Raw genomic sequence first — 27,937 nt, forward strand, 5'->3', positions numbered from 1 at the left:
TTAAAAAAATGATTGGAAACTTTCTTCGAGTCAGTGTGAGTGGAGCACTGTTCTTTATTGGTTTGATGGTTGATGAGGTCACTAAGGGAGTGAAAGGGGAGGGGGGACGAGAGGGACTTACTCACGTGGCTCAAGGTCTTGAGCGGCCAATAATTCGAGCTCTTATCTGCTGCCGTCATTGGAGTTTTTCACAAACATTTCATTCATTATGCTCGATACAAAATATACCCGTAAACTGTGGATTCAGTATCTGTTGCCATTTTGTAACAACGTGAACCACTTTCAGTTGCATATTAACAAGGTTTTACATAGAATGACAAACAGAGAATGTACAGCACAGAAACAGGCCATTCGGCCCAAATGATCTCTGCCTCCTCGCACCCCTCTTCATCTAACCCTATCAGTATATCTTTCTCGTGCTTTCTCCCCCATGCGTTGATCCAGCTTCCCCTTAAATGCATCTATGCTATTTGAACATAAGAACATAAGAAATAGGAGCAGGACTAGGCCAGACGGCCCCTCGATCCTGCTCCGCCATTCAATAAGATCATGGCTGATCTTCGACCTCAACTCCACTTTCCCGCCTGATCCCCATATCCCTTGATTCCCCTAGATTCCAAAAATCTATCCATATCAGCCTTGAATGTACTCAACGACTGAGCATCCACAGTCCTCTGGGGTAGAGAAATCCAAAGATTCACAACCCTCAGAGTGAAGAAATTGCTCCTCATCTCAGTCCGAAATGGCTGACCCTTTATCCCGATATCAGAGCCAGACCTTTCAGGAGTGAGATTGGAAAACATTTCGACACACAAAGGGTCGTAGAAGTTTGGAACTCTCTTCCACAAACGGCAATTGATACTAGCTCAATTGCTAAATGTAAATGTGAGATGGATAGCTTTTTGTCAACCAAAGGTATTAAGGGATATGGTCCAAAGGCAGGTCTCTGAAGCTGGATCACAGATCAGCCATGATCTTATCAAATTGTGGAGCAAGCATGAGGGGCTGAATGGCCTACTCCTGTTCCTATGTTCCTATATTGTGCCCTCTAGCTCTGGACTCTTCAGCCAGGGGAAGCAGCCTTTTGGCATTTACCTTGTCAAGCCCTTTCAGAATCTTATATGTTTCAATGAGATCATCTCTCATTCCTCTAAACTCCAGAGAGTATCGGCCCATTGTACTCAATCTCTCATCATTGGACAACCCTCTCATCCCAGGAATCAATCTAGTGAACCTTCGCTGCACCATCCCCAGGGCAAGTATATCCTTCCTTAGGTCAGGAGGCCAAAACTGCACACAGTATTCCAGGTGTGGTCTCCATAAGCCCCTGTACAATTGTAGCAAGACTTCCTCACTCTTGGACTCCAACCCCCTTTGCAATAAAGGCCAACATACCATTTGTCTTCCTAATTGCTTGTTGTACCGGCATGTTAACTTCCTGTGTTTTGTATACCAGGACACCCAATTCTCTCTGAACATCAACATTTAATAGTTTCTCTCCATTTAAAAATTTTCTGTTTTTCTATTCTTCTGACCAAAGTGAATAACCTCACATTTCTCCACATTATAATCCATCTGCCACCTTCTTGCCCACTCACTTAACCTCTCTATATCCCTTTTTGTGCCCTCCTCACAGCTGACTTTGCCCCAACTACTCCTTGTGGGAGCAAATTCCACAGAAGTAACAGATGTCAGGGCAGCAATCTGACTCCCAACGGTACTAAAATCAAGTAAAGCAACGACCCTCCGTTCCCCTCTCCCTCTATCCAGGAGTCTGTCCTGCACCAGCTTAAGTTCGTACCGGTAAAGTGAGACCCTGCCCGTTCCTCTCTCCCTCAGTCCAGGAATCTGTTCCGCACCAGCTTGAGTTTGTACCGGCTGCTATCATTTCCACCTGATGCAAAACAGCATTTTGAAACATCCGAGATCTTTTTAAACATTCTGTGGAATCTTTTTAATTTTAGGAGGAAGCAAACACTCCCATTCACTCCCTCCCTATCGTTAAAAATTAACTGGGAGAAAGTGGAGCTCTGCACCAGCATCCATCCAGACATGCACAGTACTCCTTTACAGCTGATATCAGTGTAACTTTGGTCTGGCGACTCTGTACCGCACTCGGCAGAGACTGGTAGCTGCAGCATATCTGCAGTCTTAGTGATGAAAGGTAAAGTAAAAGGCAAATTTACCACTGATATCAGGGAGTTCAAAGAGTGATCAACAGATGGAATGAATTCCCAGATCCGGTCGATGGGACGAAAATCCGAGGAATCATTTAAATAGCAACTGAATGCAACAATGGGGTGGGGATTTGGGAGTTTTCTGGATGGGCCGAGTGGCCTCCCTCGTAATTAACTTGTGTGTACATTAAATTTGATAACATTGTACGACTGCGTCACATTTGTCTTGAATTCCTCTGAGCATCAGTCAACTGTGATATTAACCCACTTATTTTAAGGGGAGTTAGTGCCTGAGTTAAAATAGAGCGAAATACCTTCAAGAAAGAACTTGCATTTATATAGCACCTTTCATGCCCTCAGGACATCTCAAGTCAATTTGCAGCCAATGAATAACTTTTTGAAGTGGAGTCACTGTCTTTTTGTCGGCAAAATGCAGCCACCTATTTTGTTCACCGCTGAGGTCCAAAAAACAGAAAATGAGATAAATAACCAGTTATAAATGTGTCCTGGTCAAATTCTATCCCTCAACCAACACCGAAACAAAAACCAGATTATCTGGTCATTTATTTTATTGCTGTTTGCGCGAGCTGACCGTGTGCAAATTGGCTGTCGCTTTTCCCACCTTTACAACAGTGATTACGCTTCAAGAGTACTTCATTGGCTGTGAACAACAATAACAACTTGCATTTATATAGCGCCTTTAATGTTGTAAAACATCCCAGGACGCTTCACAAGAGCGATTATCAAACAAAATTTGACATTGAGCCACATAAGGAGATATTAGGACAGGTAACTAAAAGCTCGGTCAATGAGGTAGTTTTTTTGATTCGTTCGTTCGGTGTGGGCGTCGCTGGCAAGGTCAGCATTTATTGCCCATCCCTAATTGCCCTTGAGAAGGTGGTGGTGAGCCGCCTTCTTGAACCGCTGCAGTCCGTGTGGTGAAGGTACTCCCACAGTGCTGTCAGGTGGGAAGTTCCAGGATTTTGACTCAGCGACGATGACGGCACGGTGATATATTTCCAAGTCGGGATGGTGTGTGACTTGAAGGGAAACGTGCAGGTGGTGTTGTTCCCATGTGCCTGATGCCCTTGTCCTTCTAGGTGGTAGAGTTCGCGGGTTTGGGAGGTGATGTCGATGAAGCCTTGGTGAGTTGCTGCAGTGCATCCTGTAGATGGTACATACTGCAGCCACAGTGATGAAGGGAGTGAATGTTTAGGGTGGTGGATGGGGTGGCAGTCAAACAGGTTGCTGTGTCCTGGATGGTGTCGAGCTTCTTGAGTGTTGTTGGAGCTACACTCATCCAGGCAAGTGGAGATTATTCCATCACACTCCTGACTCGTGTCTTGTAGATGGTGGAAAGGCTTTAGGGAGTCAGAAGGTGAGTCACTCGCTGGAGTGTCTTCAAGGAGGAGAGAGAGGGAGAGAGGCAAAAAGGCTGAGGGAGGGAATTCCAGAGCTTAAGGCCGAGGCAGCTGAAGGCATGGCCGCCAGTGGTGGAGCGATTAAAATCGGCGATGCGCAAGAGTCCAGAATTGGAGGAACGCAGAGTTGTCGGAGGGTTGTATAGCTGGAGGCATTTGCAGAGATAGGGAGGGGAGAGGCCATGGTGGGATTTGAAACAAGGATGATTGTAAAGGTTAGAAACGCGGCAGCCAATTCGCGCACAGTAAGATCCCGCAAACAGCAATAAAATTAATGACCAAATAATCTGGTTTACATTTCGTTGTTGGTTGAGGGATAGATTTTAAATTCGAGGTGTCGGTGGACTGGGAACCAATGTAGGTCAGCGAGCACAGGTGTGATTGGTGAATGGGAATTGGTGTGAGTTAGGATACGGGCAGCAGAGTTCTGGATGAGCTCAAGGTTTTGGAGGGTGGAAGATGAGAGGCCGGTGGGGGAGCATTGGAATAGTCAATTCTTGAGGTATCAAAGGCATGGATGAGGATTTCAGCAGCAGATGAGCTGAGGCAGGGTTGGAGAAGGCAACGTTATGGAGGTGGATGTAGGCAGTCTTGGTGATGGAGAGGATTTGTGGTCAGAAGCTCATCTCAGGGTCAAATAGGACTCCAAGTTTGCAAACGGTCTGGTTCAGCCTCAAACTGTGGTCATGGAGAGGGATGAAGCACTTTGAGACATTCTGAGGTCATGAAAGGCGCTAAAAAATGCAAGTTCATTCTTTTTCCTTTATTAGTTTCTCTGTTTGCTGTTGGCCAAGATTTGGAGGAAGGGGGAGAAGAGAACGTCCCTGTAAATGTTGCATTTCAGAGTATGAAGATTGTTTCAACATTTCACGATTGCCACACCCACCAACACAGAGAGAGAGAGAGAGACTCAGGAGGTGTCATCATCAGTCACATCCGGGTGGATTTCAATAAATGATCTTGCTGCATCTGGTGGATCTTCATATCGGGCAGAGCTCAGGCGGAGAGGATGCGCTGGAGTTTGGAATTGGTGCAGGCCATGGTCGTGCTCGTGCTGTGGGTCTGCTCCGGCTCCGGGACCGGCTGTCCATGTTCGGATCGGGCTCTGTGCGAACCCGTGACCGTGGAGCATGAGTTCGAGGTGGGTGTTCGGGGCTTGGGGGTGGGTGTTCGGGGCTTGGGGGTGGGTGTTTGGGGGCCGGGGGTGGGTGTTCGTGGGCTGGGGGTGGGTGTTCGGGGGCCGGGGGTGGGTGTTCGGGGGCTGGGGGATGGTGTTTGGGGGCCGAGGGTGGGTGTTCGTGGGTCGTGGGTGGGTGTTCGGAACAGTCTGAGGGGTGTGGGTCGGGGTGAGGGACAGGTGGAGCTATTGGGATGGGGGTAGTGGGGGGGAGGATTGTCCGATTATTGTTGAAATGCAAAGTGTCTCATATTATAATCCGTATGTTAAAGTGTTAATGTTGGTATAGTTACAGTTTGTATAAAATTGGACGAACAGTAGTATTGAGCAGTGCAAAGATATTTTAACAAGTGCAGCTTCCATAAAATGTGTTTTTAAATATATTTCTCCAATGTGCAGAGTCTTAAATGATGTGTGATCTAACTCCTGCAGTGTGTCTGTCTAATACCATGGTTAAGGTCACCAGTTTGTGGTTTTCACAGAATATTGATCCCCAAAACACCAGTTAAAAATCCTGGAATCTCATGTCATAAAAATGACATTTGACTTTTTCACTCATTGTAAAACTGGGACCTTGGCCACGATTAAACTGAATACAACATAACAGATCTTTAAAAAATACATTGGTTGCAAAATGACTCTGTAACTGCTGACTGTATTGATGAGGTCAGTATTTACTTCAGAGCAATGTTACTAAGTGGGCAGTGTGGCAGCAACAAGAGCACCACCAATATAACCTGCAGGCTCGATGTGTTCATTCTGCTTTTATCCCACTTCCCCCACCTTCCCACTAACAAAACATTCTTCTGACAGATGGGTGGGATAAAAGTCTCCTCTGTCTGTTGGTTCCAAGAATGAATAAATTTGAATTTATGTCGCACCTCATGTCCTCAGGATGTCCCAAAGAACTTCACATGAAATGAATCACTTTTTGAAGTGTTGTCGGCAAACTCAGCGGCAATTTTTAAAAATTTGTTCATGGGATGTGGGCGTCGCTGGCAATGCCAGCATTTATTGCCCATCCCGAATTGCCCTTGAGAAGGTGGTGGTGAGCCGCCTTCTTGAACCGCTGCAGTCCGTGTGGTGAAGGTTCTCCCACAGTGCTGTTAGGTAGGGAGTTCATGATTTTGATCCAGCGACGATGAAGGAATGGCGATATAATTCCAAGTTGGGATGGTGTGTGACTTGGAGGGGAACGTGCATGTGGTGTTGTTCCCATGTGACTGCTGCCCTTGTCCTTCTAGGTGGTAGAGGTGGCGCGTTTGGGAGGTGCTGTCGAAGAAGCCTTGGACAGTTGCGACAATGCATCCCGTGGATGGTACACACTGCAGCCACTGTGCGCCGGTGGTGAAGGGAGTGAATGTTTAGGGTTGTGGATGGGGTACCAATCAAGCGGGCTGCATTGTCCTGGATGGTGTGGAGTTCTTGAGTGTTGTTGGAGCTGCACTCATCCAGGCAAGTGGAGAGTATTCCATCACACTCCTGACTCGTGCCTTGTAGATGGTGGAAAGGTTTTGGGAGTCAGGAGGTGAGTCAATCACCACAGAATATCCAACCTCTGACTTGCTCTTGTAGCCACCGAATTTATATGGCTGGTCCAGTTCAGTTTCTGGTCAATGGTGACCCCCAGGATGTTGATGATAATGCCGTTGAATGTCAAGGGGAGGTGGTTAGACTCTCTCTTGTTGGAGGTGGTCATTGCCTGGCACTTGTCTGGCGTGAATGTTACTTGCCACTATTCAGCCCAAACCTGGATGTTGTCCAGGTCTTGCTGCATTGGGGCTCGGACTGCTTCATTATCTGAGGGGTTGAGAATGGAACTGAACACTGTGCAATATTCAGTGAACATCCCCATTTCTGACCATATGATGGAGGGAAAATCATTGATGAAGCAGCTGAAGATGGTTGGGCCTTGGTCACTGCCCTGAGGAACTCCTGCAGCAATGTCTTGGGGCTGAGATGATTGTCCTCCAACAAGCACTACCATCTTCCTTTGTGCTAGGTATGACTCTAGCCACTGGAGAGATTTCCCCCTGATTCCCATTGACTTCAATTTTACTCGGGCTCCTTGGTGCCACACTCGGTCAAATACTGCCTTGATTTCAAGGGCTGTCACTCTCACCTCACCTCTGGAATTCAGCTCTTTTGTCCATGTTTGGACCTAGGCTGTAATGAGGTCTGGAGGCGGGAACCAAACTGAGCATCGGTGAGCAGGTTAATGGTGAGTAAGTGTCGTTTGATAGCATTGTCGATGACACCTTCCATCACTTTGCTAATGATTGAGAGTAGACTGATGGGGCAGTAATTGGCCGGATTGGATTTGTCCTGCTTTTTGTGGACAGGACGTACCTGGACAATTTTCCACATTGTTGGATAGATGCCAGTGTTGTAGTTTCACTGGAACAGTTTGGCTGGAGGCGTCGCGAGTCCTGGAGCACGAGTCTTCAGCACTACAGTCGGGATGTTGCCGGGGCCCATAACCTTTGATGTATGCAATGCACTCAGCTGTTTCTTGATATCACGTGGAGTGAATCGAATTGGCTGAAGACTGTCTTCTGTGATGGTGGGGATGTCAGGAGGAGGTTGAGATGGATCATCTACTTGGCACTTTTTGCTGAAGATGGTTGCAAATTCTTCAGCCTTGTCTTTTGCACTCACGTGTTGGACTCCGCCATCATTGAAGATGGGCATGTTTACAGAGCCTCCTCCTCCCGTTAGTTGTTCAATTGTCCACCACATTTCATGACTGGGTGTGGCAAGACTGCAGAGCTTTGATCTGAACCGTTGGTTGTTGTGGAATCTCTTATCTATGTGTATAGCATGTTGCTTCCGCTGTTTAGCATGCATGTAGTCCTGTGTTGCAGCTGCACCCAGTTGGCACCTCATTTTTAGGTACGCCTGGTGCTGCTCCTGACATGCTCTTCTGCACTCCTCAATGAATCAGGGTTGATCCCCTGGCTTTTTGATAATGGTAGAGAGTGGAATATGCCGGGCTATGAGGTTACAGATTGTGCTGGAATACAATTCTGCTGATATGTGCAGAGCAAGGTCCCACAAACAGCAAGTTGCATGAATGAACAGTTAATGTGTTTCTGCTGATGTTGGTTGAGAGATAATTGTTGGCCAGGACACCAAGAGAACTCCCTGCTCTTCAATATTGCCAGCGTTCTATTAGATCCACTTTAACATCTCATCCAAAAGACAACCCCTCCAACAATGCAGCACTCTCTCATTACTGCACAAAAGTGTCAGCTCAGATGATGCATGTTTGATAGTCTCAGTCCAACTCAAAGGGCCCAAATCACAAAACTGTGATGAACTAAACTGCAGCACTAAACAGGCAGTCTCATTTGAGAACACAGGATGGTTGGTGTGGGAAATGGAAAAATGTCACACTGGTGCAGTATGCGCTGTTTCTCTTTCTCGGGAACTATATTCTGATCTAGTCTTGCTGGTCTCATGGTAGAAATGCTTGATTTGACACCAGGTACCTTGAATGCAAAATTTTTGAAACTGGAACACTAAAATCCCTTGTATAAAGAGTTTATTTAGTTTAAGTTGTCCTTTTGAAGTGTATTGAGCACCAACACTTGGAATGGAGTATTGGGATGTGAGCTCCGTTTCCTCATGTTGTTCAGTTCCTCTCACCTGCACTATTGTGGAGATGGAAGTTCTGAGAGGTTGTTGCTCTTTAGCATATTCTTTTTTTCTGGTGGCTGCATTTAGATCGACATTGGTGGCAACCTGAGAATCAGTTCACCAGCCGTTCCTTACCCCGTAACCTGGGGAAATGATAATGGGTCAAATTTTGCTCTAACAGGGCATCTAACGGTGCTTGCCGTTACTTGGACCTGCCCTTGCACGTTTTTGAGTGGCAAGTTGCTGAAAGTGCGAACTGATAACGGGGCAGTGAGTGAAACAGGGCATTTGGGAGCTGAGTGAACAGGCCAAGAAACAGGGTATCTCCTTAACCAATGAGATTGAAGGTAGTGAAATTCACAGTGCAAGGATTGAGAAGTGAGTGAAAGGGGAAGTGAAAAAAAGTTTTAATTTTAAAATTGACATTTTAAAAATCTCTAACAGCAATTAAATCCTGAAGGAATGAGACTCCACTCTTGTAATAGTTAATTATCAGTGCCAGAGATCTTGATTGCCGATAATGAACACATTCACCGTCGTTAAAAAGTTACTTAGACTGGAATGGAAAAGACGTAACTTTCCATGGCGAGTTCAGTTTGAATCTCCTGCACAAATACATGAACTTCACGTCGTTCAATGCATTTTAAGGTTGAGCAAGATAGCTGGATGCTGTTTTCGTGAAGCTAACAGCGGAGCAGCCCAACTCGGTCAGCAACTTGTGGTTGTTTGAGTTTAACTGCGTATCTGCCCCTCGCCTGAAGTTGCTGTACCATTTACACATAAATAAAACGAGCCCCATTCGCCTCACCGTTATTTTGTCAACAAAATCTGGGCCATTGATTGTGAAAATATCTATTTTTAAATGGCAGTTTTCTGCCCTTCATTACTGCAATTGACTGCTTTATTTTGTACTAGGTCTTTGTCTTTGATGTTGGAGGAAAGGATTGGAAGTATTATGACTGGTTTAAGGTCACGACTATTGCAGCCTTTGGACCATACGATCCTGAGCTATTGTGTTATGCTCATGCGAATCAAGTTCGAGTTGTCCTGAGAGGTAAGTAATTTTATCACAGAAAAAACAAATGTCCTTCTGTCTTCCAATGCAAGCTGTATTATTGAAAACCACATAAAAGGACATTCAGTGCACAGCCTTGAATTGCTATTTTTGACATTGCAGTGCTGAAATTCCCCTCCAGCTCCGGTACAGCTCTCGCAAATTATTCTACATTCCATCTATTGCATGTGAAAAATCTTATATCCACACACACCTCCTGTCAACAAAACCTTACTTTCTGTTCTCAAGTTTTTCACACTTTTGTTGCAACTTTTTCCATTTATAAATTCCTCTGTCCACATTTATAATGGGAACTGTCTCCGTAAACTTGATGCACTGTAATTACATCCTCCCCACCAGTGGTGGCACTGTAGCACCTCTGTTTTGCATCTTTCAGCTCAAATTGCCATTTAAATAAAAATTACAATTGATCAAAGTATTATATTAAATATCAGGACAAAATTCATGATTTCACAATGGGGACTGAGTTACATCTGAACACCCTGGTTGAATTATCCCCCACACTCTAATCCTGCTTCGTCTGAATACTACACAAGTCTGGACTCTCTTTGTCCATTGCCATGGGAGATTGACTGGTGATGTATTTTTATTCTACTTTTCACCTCCCAAACTTGCTGGATTCGTGAGCACTGAGTGGGAGTCTTCTGATCTAGGAGTAGGGGAGGGGGAGAATTCTGAGGAGGGAGATTGTGGGATCCAGCAAGGACTCAGGAGATGGTCAGGGATTGCTGGGATCTGGCAGTATTGGGGAGATCGGGGAATGGAGGGTCTAACATGTCTTGTTGGGGAGGAGGGTGGTCTAATGGAATGCGACCAAACTGCTATTGACATCTTTGGAAGCATCAGTCCCTCACCCCTCACATGTTCCTGCAAGTTAGGTGCCCGAACCACCGCTTCCCTCATCGTCGCCCTATTCTGATCTTCTGTACTTGCCTGGAGCATTTCAGCAGAAATGCTTGGTTAAGAAAGCCGTAAAAAGCACAAACAAATCATTGGGATTCATTTCTGGAGGAAAATAATTCACAGCAGAGAAGTTATGTTAATCATGTATAGGTCCTTGGTTAGAAAACACTGAGAGTACTGTGCACAGTTCTGGTCTCCATACTACAAAAAGATACAGAAGTACTGGAGAAAGTGCAAAAAGGATTTACAAGGATGATATCAGAACTGAGAGAGTATAACTATCAGGAAAGACTGAACAGGCTGGGGCTCTTTTCTCTGGAAAAGGGAAGACTGAGTGGTGATCTGATAGAGGTCTTTAAAATTATGAATTGGCAAGATGTAACAAGTGCCACAGGAATCAGTGTCCTAGTACATGAATCACAAAAAGTTAGTATGCAGGTACAGCAAGTGATTAGGAAGGCAAATGGAATATTGTCATTTATTGCAAGGGGAATGGAATATAAAAGTAGAGATGTTTTGCTACAGTTGTACAGGGCATTGGTGAGACCACATCTCAAATACTGTGTGCAGTTTTGGTCTTCTTATTTAAGAAAGGAAATAATTGCTTGGAGGTAGTTCAGAGAAGGTTCACTCGACTGATTCCTCAGATGAGGGGGTTATCTTTTGAGGAAAGGTTGGATAAGTTGGGCCTGCATACACTGGAATTTAGAAGAACGAGAGGTTATCTTATTGAAACATATGAGATCCTGAGGGGACTAGAAGGGTAGATGATGAGAGGAGGTTTCCCTTTGTGGGAGATACTAGAACTCGGGGCCACCAGTTTAAAAATAACGGGTCTCCCATTTAAGACGGAGGTGTGGAGGAATTTTTTCTCTCAGAGGGTCGTGAGTCTGTCGAACTCCCTTGCCAGGGAGCGGTGGAGGCAGGGTCATTGAATATTTCTAAGGCTGAGTTAGATAGACTCCTGATTAACAAGGGAGTCAAAGGTTATAGTCGGTAGACAGGTAAGTGGGGTTGAGGTCACAATCAGATCAATCATGATCTTACCAAATAGCAGAGCAGGCTCGAGGAGCCGAATGGCCTACCCCAGCTCTCGTATGTTCATATGTTCATAATTTTCCATTTGTGGGCAAGTCGAAAACTAGAGGTCATCCAAAACTATAAGATAGTCACAAATAAATCCAATAGGGAATTCAGGAAAAACTTCTTTCGTCAGTGAGTGGTAAGAATGTGGAACTTGCAACCACATGGAGTGGCTGATACAAATGACATAGATGCATTTAAGGGGAAGCTGCAGAAGTATATGAGGGAGAAGGATATGTCCAGGCTTTGGAGACAGGCTGAGGCCTTCAAATAAAAACTGTTCACACCATCACTTGATGGCCGTCGTGTGGAACTATATAACCACAGGCCACATTATAGGCAAAATCCAATTACAAAGGTGACAGGACAGGCGTCACCAGATGTGAACACAATTAAAATAGAAAAACAAAAGATACTGTTGACAAAGAATTTTTGAACAGAAAGATGACAGGACATACTGTTTTTAATAACCTATAAATAGATAGGTGGAACTTTTATTCCCTGGCACAGCAGCAGTCTGCCACTGATGCCAGGATTTAGAATGAAGAATGCAGTTTCATGAAAGCCCGACCCAATTGTGTCCAGAGCCCAGCACACACGCTCCATTCTTCCGACTCTGGGCCGCTGAGATTTCTCCTCTTCCTCCATCAATGGCAGAACCTTCAGCTGTTACCCTCTTGAACTCCAGATTCTTCTTCTTCAACCTCTTTGTCTTGCTATTTCTCTTCGTATCTTCGAAAGCCTCATCAAAACCGACCTGTTTGACTGCGCCTTTGGTCTCTTCCCTCACGTGTCAGCATGGCTCAGCTTTAGCACTGTGTCTCTCCTCCTGGGTCAGAAGGTTTTGGGTTTACTCCAGGACTTGACACATAAGTGCAGTACTGAGGGAATGCTGCATTGCCAGAGGTGCTGTTGTAAACAATTTTACAACACCAAGTGAAAATTGGAACCAAGTCCAACGATTTTATTTGAAAATCACAAGCTTTCGGAGGCTTCCTCCTTCCTCAGGTGAATGTTTCAGAGGTGCTGTGATTCAGATGACACCTTAAACAAGGGCTCCACCTGCCTATTCTGTTGGATGTAAAAGATCCCATTGGCACAATTCAAAGAACAGGGAGTTCTCCTGGTGTCCTGGACAACATTCATCCCTCAACCTACATCACCAAATCAGATGAACTGGCCATTTATCTAATTTCCTATTTGTGGGGCCTCTCTGGGTACAAATTAGCGACCACATCTGCTTACAAAGCAACAGTGATTATGCTTCAAAAATAATTAATTGGCGATGAAGCATTTAAGGACATCCTGAGGATGTGTCAGGCACTATGTAAATACAAATTCGAGCTAAATCTTCCTCTACTACTTCCTACTTGATGTTGGCAATTCTGTCCTGCAAAGTGTCTTGGGACACAATGTTGTGCGAATGATGCTCTATAATTGGAAGTTGTTTCTTCACCCTTCACCAGGAGTTTTTTCACTATGGAACACTGTATACAAACAACGCCGAGAAAAGTGGGTCGATAAGCAATTGCAGTTGGCAAAAAGGCAATTTATGGATGGAATCAATTTGGATGTGAACATTGCTGATAAAAAACCATCTATAGGTTATTTCAAGATCCCTCAACTGGTTTCCGAAACCATGGATGTGTTCCACCGTGAAATACCTGGGTCTCAGGTAAAGAAGCCATTTTTTTAATTAAATGGGGATAAGCAATTTACTTTCTACTTAATCATAAAGGAAGATTGATATTTTTCTGGATAAGTGAATTGAAATCATGATTTTTCGCTGCTGTTTATCAGTGCATCATCTTGTTACAAAGCTGCTTTGACAATTGCTGAGGTTAGAAATTTGAGATTGAATCAGTTTAAGCTGGATATGCAGCAAACTTGATGCTGCATCACTTGTAGCCCAGAATGATACAAGTGACTTGAGTTCCAGCTTCCATGGATGGCATAGTTCGAACTGTAATTTTCACATAGGTTCTCAGAAGGTTCCAGCACAGTAGGAGGCCGTTCGGCCCAGCGTGCCTGTGTTGGCTCTTTGAAAGAGCTATCCAATTAATCCCACTCCCCTGTTCATAAGAACATAAGAACATTGCCCTGGAATTTTTTCCCCTTCAAGTATTTATCCAATTCCCTTTTGAAAGTTACTGTTGAATCTGCTTCCACCACCCTTTCTGGTTTTATATTCCAGATCATAACAACTCTCTGTGTAAAAAAAATTCTCCTCATCTCCCCTCTCATTCTTTTGCCAATCTCCTGAAAGCTGTGTCCTCTGGCTATCAACCCTCCTGCCACTGGGAACATTTTCTCCTTATTTACTCCGTCAAAACACTTCTTCAAAGGAAGAAATGTTTGTCTTAATGTCAAGCCCTATAACATCCTTCAGAAATGTCCCACAGTTTATATCTAATGAGTTACTTTGAAATAAAGGGACCATTAAGTAGGCAAAAAAGGAAATCACTCGCTGCATTTTTATTGGGTAAAGTTTGAAGCAGACTTTTACTGCTGAGAAGTTTGCACATAACGGACTTTGCTAACTCAGATTACAGTGATTTAATTCTTGACCTTCGGCTCCCGAATGCCTTCTTGTTCAGGCAGTGACTACATGAGCCATGCAAATCCTGGTTCGTGCTGAGTTATCTGATTTCAGCTGGGATGTTGGAGGGCACAATTTACCCCGAGTGCCACTGGGTCGGGGAAGGTCAAATGAACCATCTGATCATTATCTGGAAACCTCCCACTGGAAGTGTGACCGTGCAGATGGCCACCAATTGGGTTAGTCCCCCCACCCATGTTAAAATAGCCTGCCAGCACTCAATGTCTGGCCTCGCGTAAAAGAACTTTGGCCACTTTGACTCGGTATTGGAGTGTGGCTGGCCCTTTTGGGACTACAATTTGGTTACAACTTAATGCCTTTTGGAGAGGAGGAGAGAAAACTGACAGAAAATTGGAGGAAGAAGGTGAGTGAGCAGTGGGGAATTGAACCTGATTAATATTTGATAACCGAGGATCCTATTAATTCTAACTCACAATTTGCCCCAACTTTATCCTGTTCCTTTTTATACAGTCATGAACACTGTCGAACTCCTAACCTGTTAAATTCACAGTTCCCATGGACCATGTGCGAGTGCATGTAAAAACCATATAACTACTAGTGATATCCAACATAAGGTATGAGATGAAACTAACTTCTTCTTGTTACTCTTTGGCCCTTAGGTCACATTTAACGTGCCTTGGTCTCCAGACTGCATTGATGGCCGATGCTATGACTTTTTGAGAATTGCAAATTCCTGTGACTTTTTATTTGTGATGTCCTATGATATGCAGAGTCAAATGTGGGACAATTGCTTTGCAAAGGCAAATGCTCCCTATTACCAGACTTTATCAGGTATGTACAATAAGACCATCTGGTTCAGGGTCTACCTGCCCGATATCAATGTGAATCTAAGACCCTCATTATTTTTTTTCGCCATTTAGGTTACTCCGCTTATATCAATCTGGGAATTGATTCCAGAAAGCTCGTGTTGGGAGTTCCATGGTATGGTTATGACTATCCTTGCACACAGTTTTTTGAGGTAAGGTTTTGTCATTATCTGGCTTTCAGTAATCCGAATTATTTAGAATAGACTATTGTAAACCATTACAAAAGAGCCAGAGGTGATCTGGGGAAACATTTTTTTTACGCAGCGAGTTGTTATGATCTGGAATGCACTGCCTGAAAGGGTGGTGGAAGCAGATTTAATATTCACTTTCAAAAGGGAATTGGATAAATACTTGAGGGGAAAAATTTACAGGGCGATGGGGAAAGAGCAGAGGAATGGGACTAATTGGATAGTTCTTGTGACGAGCCAGCACAGGCATGATGGGCCGAATGACCTCCTCCCTTGCTGTACTTACTATGATACTATGATGTTATGATTGTCTTGTTGCTGTGCAAAATATCCCATTGATTCACTGTTCTGGAGAAATTATTTGTTTGCAGCGCTTGCTCTCTGGGCTTACCTTATCTGTGCTATTTAACATTTTATTCCACTGAGGCCTCCCCTTAACTGCATTCTTCTCGGCTGTAAATCTTAAGCTTCTCTAATCTTTTCTCAAAGCTCATCCTTTTAACACAAGGGATCATAAGAACATAGGAACAGGAGGAGGCCATTCAGCCTCTCAAGCTGTTCCGCCATTCAATTAGATCATGTCTGATCTGTATCTTCATTCCATCTACACACCTTGGTTCCATAACCCTTAATACCCTTCCCGAACAAAAATCTATCAATTTCAGTTTTGAAGTTTTCAATTGACCGAGCCTCAACAGCTTTTTGGGGGAGAGAATTCCAGATTTCCACGGCCCTTTTCGTGAAGAAGTGCTTCCTGACATCACCCCTGAACAGCCTTGCTCTAATTTTCAGGTTATGTCCCCTTGTTCTGGACTCTCCCACCAGAGGAAATACTTTCTCTCTATCTACCCTATCAACTGCTTTGATCATCTTAAACACGTCAATTACATCACTCCGTAATTTTCTATATTCAGTCTTGTTGCTGTCTATTTGAAATTACAACCTTGTACTTGTCTATAAATGTACTATTTAATTTTATATATTTCAGTGAGAGACCCTCCTGTCCAAATTTTAAAACTTATTTTTCTCTAATTGTTCCTCTTTACACTTAGAGATCAGTCATGTTGTTACTGCATTTTTGAAGTTCCCAAAGTAACTATATTTTCATCCTTTTGTATTTTCAGACTGGTAGGTGTGTATTGGAAAAGATTCCTTTCCGAGGTGCCCCTTGCAGTAATGCAGCTGGACGTCAGGTCCCATACAAAGAGATCGTACAGCATGTGCACAAATCAATTACTGGCAGATATTGGGATGATGAGCAGAAAGTCCCGTCTTATATCTACATGGTAAGACTATCAATCAAAACACAATGGAGAGTTGTGCATTGTCCATTCTTTGCAGAATGCAAAGCTTGCAGTATTTCATGATTCAATATTCCCTGTGTACAGGATTCAGCACAGTTCAGAATGTACAGTTTATACAGTAGAAAATGTGTGTAGTTGGAGAATAGCCAAGAAAATGGGAGTTGACAGACAAAGCACCAAACCCAGTTCCGTTTGTTAAGACATTGTGTATGACCAGTTGCAAAAAATGAGATGAGCTGTGGTCTTTTCAAATCGATCACTTTGCACAACCCATATTGACCCTCCTGTGAAAATTAGCGATTGTTTGGTTTGTGAAATGTGTGCCCCTGTCTCCCATTTGATGATCAATTTAGCACAAAAGATTGACGGTAGCGTGCCCTGTACATAAGAAAACTGCACAGTAGCAAATACCACACACTCTCGACCTACTGCGTTCTAATGTCCTTCAGGGAAGGAAACCTGCCGTCCTTACCCGGTCTGGCCTATATGTGACTCCAGACCCACAGCAATGTGGTTGATTCTTAATTGCCCTCTGAAATGGCCTCGCAAACCACTCAGTTGTAAAATCCAGATACGAAAAGTCATAATGAGAATAAAACCGGATGGACCACCCGGCATCGGACCACTAGGCACCGGACACGACAACGGCAAACCAAGCCCAGTCGACCCTGCAAAGTCCTCCTCACTCACATCTGGGGACTTGTGCCAAAATTGGGAGCGCTGTCCCACAGACTAGTCAAGCAACAGCCTGACACAGCCATACGCACATATCTTTCAACCAACTTCCCAGACTCTTCCATCACCATCCCTGGGTATGTCCTGTCTTCATCAATGACCTTCCCTCCATCATAAGGTCAGAAATGGGGATGTTCGCTGATGATTGCACAGTGTTCAGTTCCATTCGCAACCCCTCAAATAATGAAGCAGTCTGATCCCGCACGCAGCAAGACCTGGACAACATCCAGGCTTGGGCTCATAAGTGGCAAGTAACATTCGCGCCAGATAAGTGACAGGCAATGCCCATCTCCAACAAGAGAGGCTCCAACCACCTCCCCTTGACATTCAACGGCATTACCATCACCAAATCCCCCACCATCAACATCCTGGGGGTCACCATTGACCAGAAACTTAACTGGACCAGCCATATAAATACTGTGGCTACGAGAGCAGGTCAGAGGCTGGGTATTCTGTGGCGAGTGACTCACCTCCTGACTCTCCAAAGCCTTTCCACCATCTACAAGGCACAAGTCAGGAGTGTGATGGAATACTCTCCACTTGCTTGGATGAGTGCAGCTCCAACAACACTCAGGAAGCTCGACACCATCCAAGATAAAGCAGCCGCTTGATTGGTTCCACCACCCTAAACATTCACTCCCTTCACCACCGGCGCACAGTGGCTGCAGTGCGTACTATCCACAGGATGCACTGCAGCCACTCGCCAAGGCTTCTTCGACAGCACCTCCCAAACCCGCGACCTCTACCATCTAGAAGGACAAGAGCAGCAGGCACATGGAAACAACACCACCTGTATGTTCCCTTCCAAGTCACATACCATCCCGACTTGGAAATATATCGCCGTTCCTTCATCGTCGCTGGGTCAAAATCCTGGAACTCCCTTCCTAACAACACTGTGGGAGAACCGTCACCACACGGACTGCAGCAGTTCAAGAAGGCGGCTCACCACCACCTTCTCAAGGGCAATGAGGGATGGGCAATAAATGCCGGCCTCGCCAGCGACGCCCACATCCCATGAACGAATATAAAAAAATACCTAGTCACATGTCTAATTGACGTTGGCCAAGTTTGCTGAGATACTTGATGCACTGCAGTCAAAGGCTGTGATGCTTGAGCTTTCAGCAGTAACATTGAAATCATGTTTTCCACCTTTCGATTGCAATATTTTGTTACTTTGAGCAATTTGAAAAGATTATTTTGAAATGATAGAATGTTCCACATTGAGTTAAATCAGACCTTGGATAATTCGATTTATTTTTTTAAATCATTTTCTCTGGAGGCCCATGCTAACTCTGACTTGCAAGTCATCTATCTCTTTCTATTTCCCCCAAATCATTTTTTTCCCAATCAAACACCATAATCTTTTGACTTGTTGCATCCGAATTGACATCTGGGCTGTTCATGTGGATTTTTCTAAGTTGCTGTACTGAGGGAGTGCTGCACTGTCGGAGGTGCCGTCCTTCAGATGACACGTTAAACTGAGGTCCCGTCTGTGCTTTCAATGTGTGCCTTATGTTCATATGTTGCACAGCATCCAGATGAGTTAATTGGTTTGGGTGTTAAAAAAGATAGACTTGGAGCTGCTCCTGCTCCGTTCCCGTTACTTGTGTGGACGTGCAGCGGAAAACCGCGTTTGTGCACGGAAATGGAGTTTCTGCCGATGGTCAGGGGACGGAGTAGGAGAAGCCCTGAGGAAATTGCCGGCCGTAGCCGTAAGTCCCTAATTTTTGAGTTTGTTTTGCTCATTTGTCATTGTGCATTTTCTCATCGTACATTTCAGTCCATTCTGTCTTCTGCTGATGAAGATTTTCAGCATAGTGTCTCGAACTGAGCATTGACCCAAACCCCTCGCTCCTATCTGTGTAACTCTTTATTTTTTTATGGCAGGTTAATAATACATTTCATGAGGTCTGGTATGACGATCCACAGAGCATTTCAATTAAGTCAGCGATCATGAAGAAATTGAGACTCCGTGGCATAGGCATGTGGAATGGAAATATGCTGAACTACAGTGATGATCATTTCATAGTAAAGCAAACTGAAGACATGTGGAATGCTCTTTGCCCTTTGTGAGGAAAACGGCGACGTTGAACCATCTCATCTTAACAGAATGTAATCATTTAATTTTGCAAGTATACTCAGCAAAAAGTGAGCTAGCTTCCAACATTAGAAATTAAAGATAACGCAGATCTAGGGAACAGATTTAACATTTTGTCGAGCTAACGAATTTCTATTCAATGAAAAGAAAATGTACGAATACAATTTGTACTCCAAGATCTGGTCACTTCAGGCATCTCAAGTTGTTTACAAAATGCATCAAATCTGTATTGACTTTCATAATGCTTAATGATAGTGCAGATTAAAACATCTCGCCGCTAATTATTTACAATTCAGAAAACAAGTCAGCTTTCCCGTTGGGTAATAATCCAATTCTGATATGCACACGCGTGTTGTCTGTTTTATGCACATCTTAATTCTTGACAATGATTTTGATGATTTTATTTTGATTGGTTATCATTTTGAACCAAGATAACTTTAATTTTCAACTTTCCTCCATTAAGGGGGGGTGAACGGACCAGATAATAGTATCCTGTGTACTGTTAGTATTTTTATTTAATTGTAATATTACAAGACAATGTAACCATTTGAATTTTATTCCACCTGAGTGCTTCACAATTGTCTATTCTTGAAAGGCAATTTAAATTTTTACGGGAACACGTATTTCACAGAATAAAATGTGATGTTTCCAAAGTAAGTGTTTTAGTTGTGTTGCTCCAGGAAAGTGGGGATTGTGTAAATATAAAACAGTTGTGGTACCGGTTAAAAAAATTCCCCTCAAGTCTAATCTTGGCACATATATTTAGTAGTCCTCAGTTAATCACTTGCCCTCCCCGTTGCCAACATGTGAAACTCAGTGTTGGGGGGAGGGAGGTCTGTGTCCCATTTTATCTTTATTTACTTTGTAATATTACCCAGCAAGAATTGTCCTGGTCTTTATTCCTGACACAGTTTTCTTCATTCACAATATTGTTTGACGAACTCTGTGCGTGAGATTATGGTCTAACCATCTCATAGATGAAAATGATAAGACAAAGAAGGCAATAAAATTGGTGCTGTCATTAAATAATACGTAAGTAAGACCATACTTGATCTTTAATATCTTTAACTGATTTCTCGAGGTAAAGTGATCGTTTCGTCGAACAGGAAGCAAAGTTGTCAGAATGGGGGACGGCGAATCAGTCCACTGATCTAATCTTTCCATGTTAGCAGACTGGAGCCCGCTGGCAATTGTACCAATGGGCACAGGAACCAGTTTAGAGCAGGCACTGAATTGGCAATGCAGAGAGCTGTCAGGGAGATCACACTGCTCAATAGGACCCGTGAGCATCATGAAAGCTGAAAGAGCTGGAAACATGACTTCATCTTATCAAGTTAATCATGGGCTGGGTGAGAAAAGGAAACTTTCTTTTTTTCTTTTCCCTTTTTTTCTTGAGAATGATAAGGCAAGTTCTTTCCTTTCTTTCCTTTCCTCTTTTTTCTTTTTCGATCTTTTCTCTTTTTCTTTTCTGTTCTCTTTTTTCTTTTCTTTCTTCTAGTTTCCGTTATCCTGTGCTCTCGAGCATTTCCAGCTGTTTCAATAGGATTTGTACGTTTGCTTTAAAACAAAAGCATTGAAGCAATTCCGACCCAAAATGGAATAAGACTCTTAGTTAATGGTGTAGAAAGACCTCTGAACCAGCAAGTTCCAAGTCCAAGTGATGAGTGGCCTTTCCACTCCTAAAGGGATATTGGTGACAGATTTACATTTCAGTAACCTCTTCACATTCCTGCAAACCCGTTAACTTGCCTATTCTGCATTACTTATCAGGTAACAAGCAATAAAGACTTTAGATCCTGAATTTCTTCTTTTACTTACTTTAGGATAAATGTTCGTATCATTTTAGAGTGGTGAATTGCACAAATAGAGTCATTTCTTTTCTACAAATGTATTTATTTGAGAAAATAGCGCAATATATATATGTGAGAATACTGAGAAAATCCGACTTCTGAGAAAGAGGAAAGGATATCACACCACGGTTTCCCGAATTTCCCTCTGTCGACGAGGGTTGGGCAGGTTGCTGAGGCCTAAGCAAGGTACATTCTTGGGGTCTGGGCAGAGGGAGAGTTGCCCACTACCGGGGCCCTGACCCTCCAAAAGAGGCTTCATCAGGTCTTCAGTTGCTGCCCAGGGAGAACCACCACCCCTCTCCTGGTGACCTCTGTGGTCAGCAGTGCTAGGTGGGTTGCATTACCAGTGGCAGTGCGGCCAAGGATCTGCTGGAGGCCTTCCCTGATGTGATGGGAGGTGGGGAGGGTGGGAATATCCAGGTCGCTGGGAATGCTGCGGTCGGCATCATCGCAAGATATTCCTTGATTCATTATAGTGCAACTCACTGCAGGCATACTTTGAAAGTTGTTGTAACAAAATATCGTTCAGAATTTGTTTATATGTGACAGTGGAATACCCTAATATAGAATCATAGAAATTTACGGTAGAGAAGGTGGCCATTCGGCCCATCATGTCTGTGCCGACCAATAAAGAGCCATCTCGCCTCATCCCACTTTCCAGTTCCTGGTCCATAGCCCTGTAGGTTGCGGCATTTCAAGTGCATATCCAAGTACCCTTTAAATGCAATGAGGGTTTCTGCCTCTACCACCCTTTCAGGCAGTGAGTTCCAGACCCTCACCACCCTCTGGATGAAAACATAAGAACATAAGAACATAAGAAATTGGAGCAGGAGTAGGCCAATCGGCCCCTCGAGCCTGCTCCGCCATTCAATAAGATCATGGCTGATCTGATCCCAACCACAAATCTAAAGAACACAAGAAGTAGGAGCAGGACCCGGCCACACAGCCCCTGGGCCCTCTCCGCCACCCACAGGGCTTCATGTCCAATTTCCTGCCCGCTCCCCATAACCCCTGATTCCCTTTACTTCTAGAAAACTGTCTATTTCTGTTTTAAATTTATCTAATGATGTCGCTTCCACAGCTTCCTGGGGCAGCAAATTCCACAGACCTACCACCCTCTGAGTGAAGAAGTTTCTCCTCATCTCAGTTTTGAAAGAGCAGCCCCTTATTCTAAGATTATGCCCCCTAGTTCTAGTTTCACCCATCTTTGGGAACATCCTTACTGCATCCACCCGATCAAGCCCCTTCACAATCTTATATGTTTCAATAAGATCGCCTCTCATTCTTCTGAACTCCAATGAGTAGAGCCCCAATCTACTCAACCTCTCCTCATATGTCCGCCCCCTCATCCCCGGGATTAACCGAGTGAACCTTCTTTGTACTGCCTCGAGAGCAAGTATGTCTTTTCTTAAGTATGGAGACCAAAACTGTATGCAGTATTCCAGGTGCGGTCTCACCAATACCTTATATAACTGCAGCAATACCTCCCTGTTTTTATATTCTATCCCCCGAGCAATAAAAGCCAACATTCCGTTGGCTTTCTTGATCACCTGCTGCACCTGCATACCAACTTTTTGATTTTCTTGCACTAGGACCCCCAGATCCCTTTTTACTGCAGTACTTTCCAGTCTCTCGCCATTAAGAAAATAACTTGCTCTCTGATTTTTCCTGCCAAAGTGCATAACCTCACATTTTCCAATATTATATTGCATCGCCAAATCTCCGCCCACTCACCCAGCTTGTCTATATCCCCCTGCAGGTTTTTTATGTCCTCCTCACTCTCTACTTTCCCTCCCATCTTTGTATCATCTGCAAATTTTGATATGTTGCACTCGGTCCCCTCCTCCAAATCGTTAATATAGATTGTAAAGAGTTGGGGACCCAGCACCGACCCCTGTGGAACACCACTGGTTACTGGTTGCCAGTCCGAAAATGAACCATTTATCCCAACTCTCTGCTTCCTGTTCGATAACCAATCCTCCACCCATGCCAGAATGTTACCCCCAATCCCGTGATTTTTTATCTTAAGTAATAATCTTTTATGTGGCACCTTGTCGAATGCCTTCTGGAAGTCTAAATACACTATGTCCACTGGTTCCCCTTAATCCACCCTGTACGTTATGTCCTCAAAGAACTCAAGCAAATTTGTCAGACATGACTTCCCCTTCATAAAGCCATGCTGACTTTGTCCTATTAAATTATGCTTATCTAAATGTTCCGTTACTGTCTCCTTAATAATAGACTCCAAAATTTTACCCACCACAGATGTTAAGCTAACTGGCCTATAATTTCCATCCTTCTGCCTACTACCCTTTTTAAATAACAGTGTTAAATTAGCAGTTTTCCAATCTGCCGGGACCTCTACTGAGTCCAGGGAATTTTTGAAAACTATCACCAAAGCATCCACAATCCCGACTGCCACTTCCCTCAAGACCCTAGGATGGAAGCCATCAGGTCCAGGGGATTTATCCGCTTTGAGTCCCATTAATTTACTGAGTACCATCTCCTGAGTGATTTTAATCGTATTTAGCTCCTCCCCCCGTAGAGTCCCCTGTTTGTCCAGTGTTGGGATATTCTTAGTGTCCTCTACTGTAAAGACTGAAACAAAATATTTGTTCAGCATTTTTGCCATCTCCATGTTTCCCACCATTAATTTCCCGGTCTCATCCTCTAAGGGACCTACGTTTGCCTTAGCCACCCTTTTTCTTTTTATATAACTGTAGAAACTCTTGCTATCTGTTTTTATATTTTTTGCTAATTTCTTTTCATAATCTAACTTCCCTTCCTTAATCAATCCTTTAGTTACTTTTTGCTGTCTTTTGAAGAATTCCCAATCTTCTATCCTCCCACTAAGTTTGGCTACCTTATATGTCCTTGTTTTTAGTCGGATACTATCCTTGATTTCTTTACTTCGCCACGGATGGCTGTCATTTCTTTTACACCCTTTTTTCCTCAGTGGAATATATTTATTTTGAAAGTTGTAAAATAACTCCCTAAATGAACACCACTGCTCATGTACCGTCTTACCCTTTAATCTATTTTCCCAGTCCACTTTAATCAATTCCGCTCTCATACCATCATAGTCTCCTTTATTCAAGCTCAGTACGCTTGTTTGAGAATCAACCTTCTCACCCTCTAATTGGATATGGAATTCAACCATGTTGTGGTCGCTCGTTCCAAGGGGATCCTTAACTAGGACATTATTAATTAATCCTGACTCATTACACAGGACCAGGTCCAAGGTTGCCTGCCCCCTTGTAGGATCAGTTACATACTGCTCAAGAAATCCATCCCTGATGCACTCAATGAACTCGTCCTCAAGGCTGCTCTGCCCAATTTGATTTGTCCAGTTAATATGATAATTAAAATCCCCCATAATTATAGCTGTTCCCTTATTACATGCCCCGACTATTTCCTGATTAATACTTCTTCCAGCAGAGTTGCAACTATTAGGAGGCCTATATACTACGCCCACTAATGTTTTTTTCCCCTTATTATTCCTTATCTCCACCCAAACTGTTTCATTATCTTGATGCTTTGTCCCAATATCATTTATCTGTATGACAGTGATTCCTTCCTTTATTAACATAGCCACCCCACCTCCCCTTCCTTCCTGCCTGTCCTTCCTGATTGTTAAATACCCTGGCATATTTAATTCCCAGTCGTTGTCACCCTGCAGCCATGTTTCTGTAATGGCCACAAGATCATACCCATACGTAGTTATTTGTGCCGTTAACTCGTCCATTTTGTTACGAATGCTACGTGCATTCAGATAAAGAACTTTCAAATCTGTTTTGTGACGCTTAGTTCCTGCTTTTTCCTTTTTTAACACTTTACCTATTACTCCATACCTTCTGTCCCTTCCTGTTACGCTTTCCTCTCTCTCCCTGCTCAGGTTCCCAACCCCCTGCCACTTTAGTTTAAACCCTCCCCAACAGCACTAGCAAACACTCCTCCTAGGACAGCGGTCCCGGCCCTGCCCAGGTGCAGACCGTCCGGTTTGTACTGGTCCCACCTCCCCCAGAACCGTTTCCAGTGTCCCAGGAATTTGAATCCCTCCCCCTTGCACCATTCCTCTAGCCACGTATTCATTTGAAATATCCTCCTATTTCTACTCTGACTAGCACGTGGCACTGGCAGCAATCCTGAGATTACTACCTTTGAGGTCCTATTTTTTAATTTACCTCCTAACTCCCTATATTCTGCTTTTAGGACCTCATCCCCTTTTTTACCTATATCGTTGGTGCCTATGTGCACCACGACAGCTGGCTGTTCGCCCTCCCCCTCCAAAATGTTCTGTAGCCGCTCCGAGACGTCCTTGATCCTTGCACCAGGGAGGCAACACACCATCCTGGAGTCTCGGTTGCGGCCGCAGAAACGCCTGTCTATTCCCCTTACAATTGAGTCCCCTATCACTATAGCTCTTTCACTCTTTTTCCTCCCTGCCTGTGCAGCAGAGCTACCCGTGGTGCCAGGAAGTTGGCTGCTGCTGCCTTCCCCTGATAAGTCATCCCCCACAACAGCATCCAAAGTGGCATATCTGTTTGAGAGGGGGATGGCCACAGGGGACCCCTGCACTACCTGCCTGCACCTCTTACTCTTCCTGGTGGTCACCCATTCACTTCCTGCCTGTATACCCTTTACCTGCGGTGTGACCAACTCGCTAAACGTGCTATCCACGTGTTTCTCTGCATCGCGGATGCTCCACAGTGAGTCCACCCACAGCTCCAGCTCCGAGATACGATCGGTCAGTAGCTGCAGGTGGACACACTTCCCGCACACATGGTCGGCAGGGACACTGGTAGTGTCCATGACTTCCCACATCTTGCAAGAGGAGCATATCACGGGTGCGAGGTCTGCTGCCATGACTTGCCTTAGCTGAGTTACCCCTTTTAAATTATGTTGAAATTAGAAAATGTTAACTATACTAGGGACCTAGGTTCACTAAAAAAAAACACTATCTGCTATAAAACCTGCAGATCTTCCCTTTCTTATTACTTTACTTACAGTAATATGGTAGAAATAGTCACCTGAACCTACTCACCAATCAGCTGCCTCCCCTGTGCCGCGTCACTTTCTGACTGGTGACGTCACCCCGAACTGCCGCTGGTCTCAGAGTCTCGCTCTCAGAGTAAGCTCTGGTCTCGCTCTCTCCGCACTGTTTATATCCCCGCTCTGGTCTCGCTCTCTCCGCACTGTTTATATCCCCGCTCTGGTCTCGCTCTCTCCGCGCTGTTTATATCCCCGCTCTGGTCTCACTCTCTCCCGCCGCTCACCGACTGAACTCTCGCTCTCTCCGCGCTGTTTATATCCCCGCTCTGGTCTCGCTCTCTCCGCACTGTTTATATCCCCGCTCTGGTCTCGCTCTCTCCGCGCTGTTTATATCCCCGCTCTGGTCTCACTCTCTCCCGCCGCTCACCGACTGAACTCTCGCTCTCTTCGCGCTGTTTATATCCCCGCTCTGGTCTCGCTCTCTCCGCACTGTTTTTATCCCAGCTCTGGTCTCGCTCTTTACCGCCGCCCACCGACTGAACTCTCGCTCTCTCCGCGCTGTTTATATCCCCGCTCTGGTCTCGCTCTCTCCCGCCGCTCACCGACTGAATTCTCGCTCTCTCCGCGCTGTTTTTATCCCCGCTCCGGTCTCGCTCTCTCCCGCCGCTCACCGACTGAACTCTCGCTCTCTCCGCGCTGTTTTTATCCCCGCTCTGGTCTTGCTCTTTACCGCCGCTCACCGACTGGACTCTCGCTCTCTCCGCGCTGTTTATATCCCCGCTCTGGTCTCGCTCTCTCCCGCCGCTCACCGACTGGACTCTCGCTCTCTCCGCGCTGTTTATATCCCCGCTCTGGTCTCACTCTCTCCCGCCGCTCACCGACTGAACTCTCGCTCTCTCCGCGCTGTTTATATCCCCGCTCTGGTCTCACTCTCTCCCGCCGCTCACCGACTGAACTCTCGCTCTCTCCGCGCTGTTTATATCCCCGCTCTGGTCTCGCTCTCTCCGTGCTGTTTATATCCCCGCTCTGGTCTCGCTCTCTCCGCTCTGTTTATATCCCCGATCTAGTCTCGCTCTCTCCCGCTGCTCACCGACTGGACTCTCGCTCTCTCCGCGCTGTTTTTATCCCCTCTACCAATTACTTTAAATCTATGCCACCTGGTCATTGACCCCTCTGCTGAGGGAACGAGGTCCTTCCTATCCACTCTCGCTCGGCCCCTCATGATTTTATACACCTCATTTAAATCTCCCCTCAGCCTCCTCTGTTCCAAAGAAAACAACCCCAGCCGAACTAATTTTTCCTCTTTGCTAAAATTCTCCTGTCCTGGCAACATCCTCATAAATCTCCTCTGTACCCTCTCGAGTGCAATTACATCTTTCCTGTAATGTGATGACCAGAAATGTATGCAATACTCCAGCTGTGGCCTAACTAGTGTTTTATACAGTTCAAGCATAACCACCTTGCTCTTAAATTCTATGCCTCGGCCAATAAAGGAAAGTATCCCATTTGCCTTCTTAGCGAGAAACAGGCTGAATATCGAAAGTTCAGAGGGAAAGTGAGAAAGGAAATAAGAGGGGCAAAGTGAGAATATGAGAATAGATGGGCGGCCAACATAAATGGGAATGCAAAAGTCTTCCATAGGAATGTGAACAGTAAAGGGGTAGTAAGAGGAGGGGTGGGGCCGTTAGGGACCATAAAGGAGAACAACTCATGGAGGTAGAGGGCATGGCTGAGGTACTAAATGAATACTTTGCATCTGCCTTTACCGAGGAAGAAGATGCTGCCAGGGTCTCAGTAATGGAAGACATGGTTGAGATATCAGATGGATTAAAAATTGATAAAGGAGAGGTACCAGAGAGGCGAGTTATA

General features: G+C 44.7%; 1 protein-coding gene across 1 annotated transcript; it reads left to right on the plus strand.

Moving 5' to 3' along the window:
• Positions 1–4,607: 4,607 nt before the first annotated feature.
• On the plus strand, positions 4,608–19,202 carry LOC137325627 (di-N-acetylchitobiase-like). Its single transcript, XM_067990892.1, has 7 exons — positions 4,608–4,739; positions 9,330–9,468; positions 12,942–13,150; positions 14,695–14,866; positions 14,956–15,053; positions 16,214–16,375; positions 19,016–19,202. The coding sequence occupies exons 1-7, from the start codon at positions 4,608–4,610 to the stop codon at positions 19,199–19,201; spliced, it is 1,098 nt and encodes a 365-aa protein (XP_067846993.1). The 3' UTR covers position 19,202.
• Positions 19,203–27,937: the final 8,735 nt, after the last annotated feature.

The sequence above is a fragment of the Heptranchias perlo genome, chromosome 9 (genome assembly GCF_035084215.1).
Source record: "Heptranchias perlo isolate sHepPer1 chromosome 9, sHepPer1.hap1, whole genome shotgun sequence".
Lineage (NCBI taxonomy): Eukaryota > Metazoa > Chordata > Chondrichthyes > Hexanchiformes > Hexanchidae > Heptranchias > Heptranchias perlo.

What these genes read in the sequence shown, in the direction of transcription:
- LOC137325627 (XM_067990892.1), top strand. Translation starts at nt 4,608, where the DNA reads ATGCGCTGGAGTTTGGAATTGGTGCAGGCCATGGTCGTGCTCGTGCTG. An exon ending in CCGTGGAGCATGAGTTCGAG is followed by an intron (nt 4,740 to 9,329) that starts GTGGGTGTTCGG and finishes ATTTTGTACTAG; the next exon opens with GTCTTTGTCTTTGATGTTGG. An exon ending in GTGAAATACCTGGGTCTCAG is followed by an intron (nt 13,151 to 14,694) that starts GTAAAGAAGCCA and finishes TTTGGCCCTTAG; the next exon opens with GTCACATTTAACGTGCCTTG.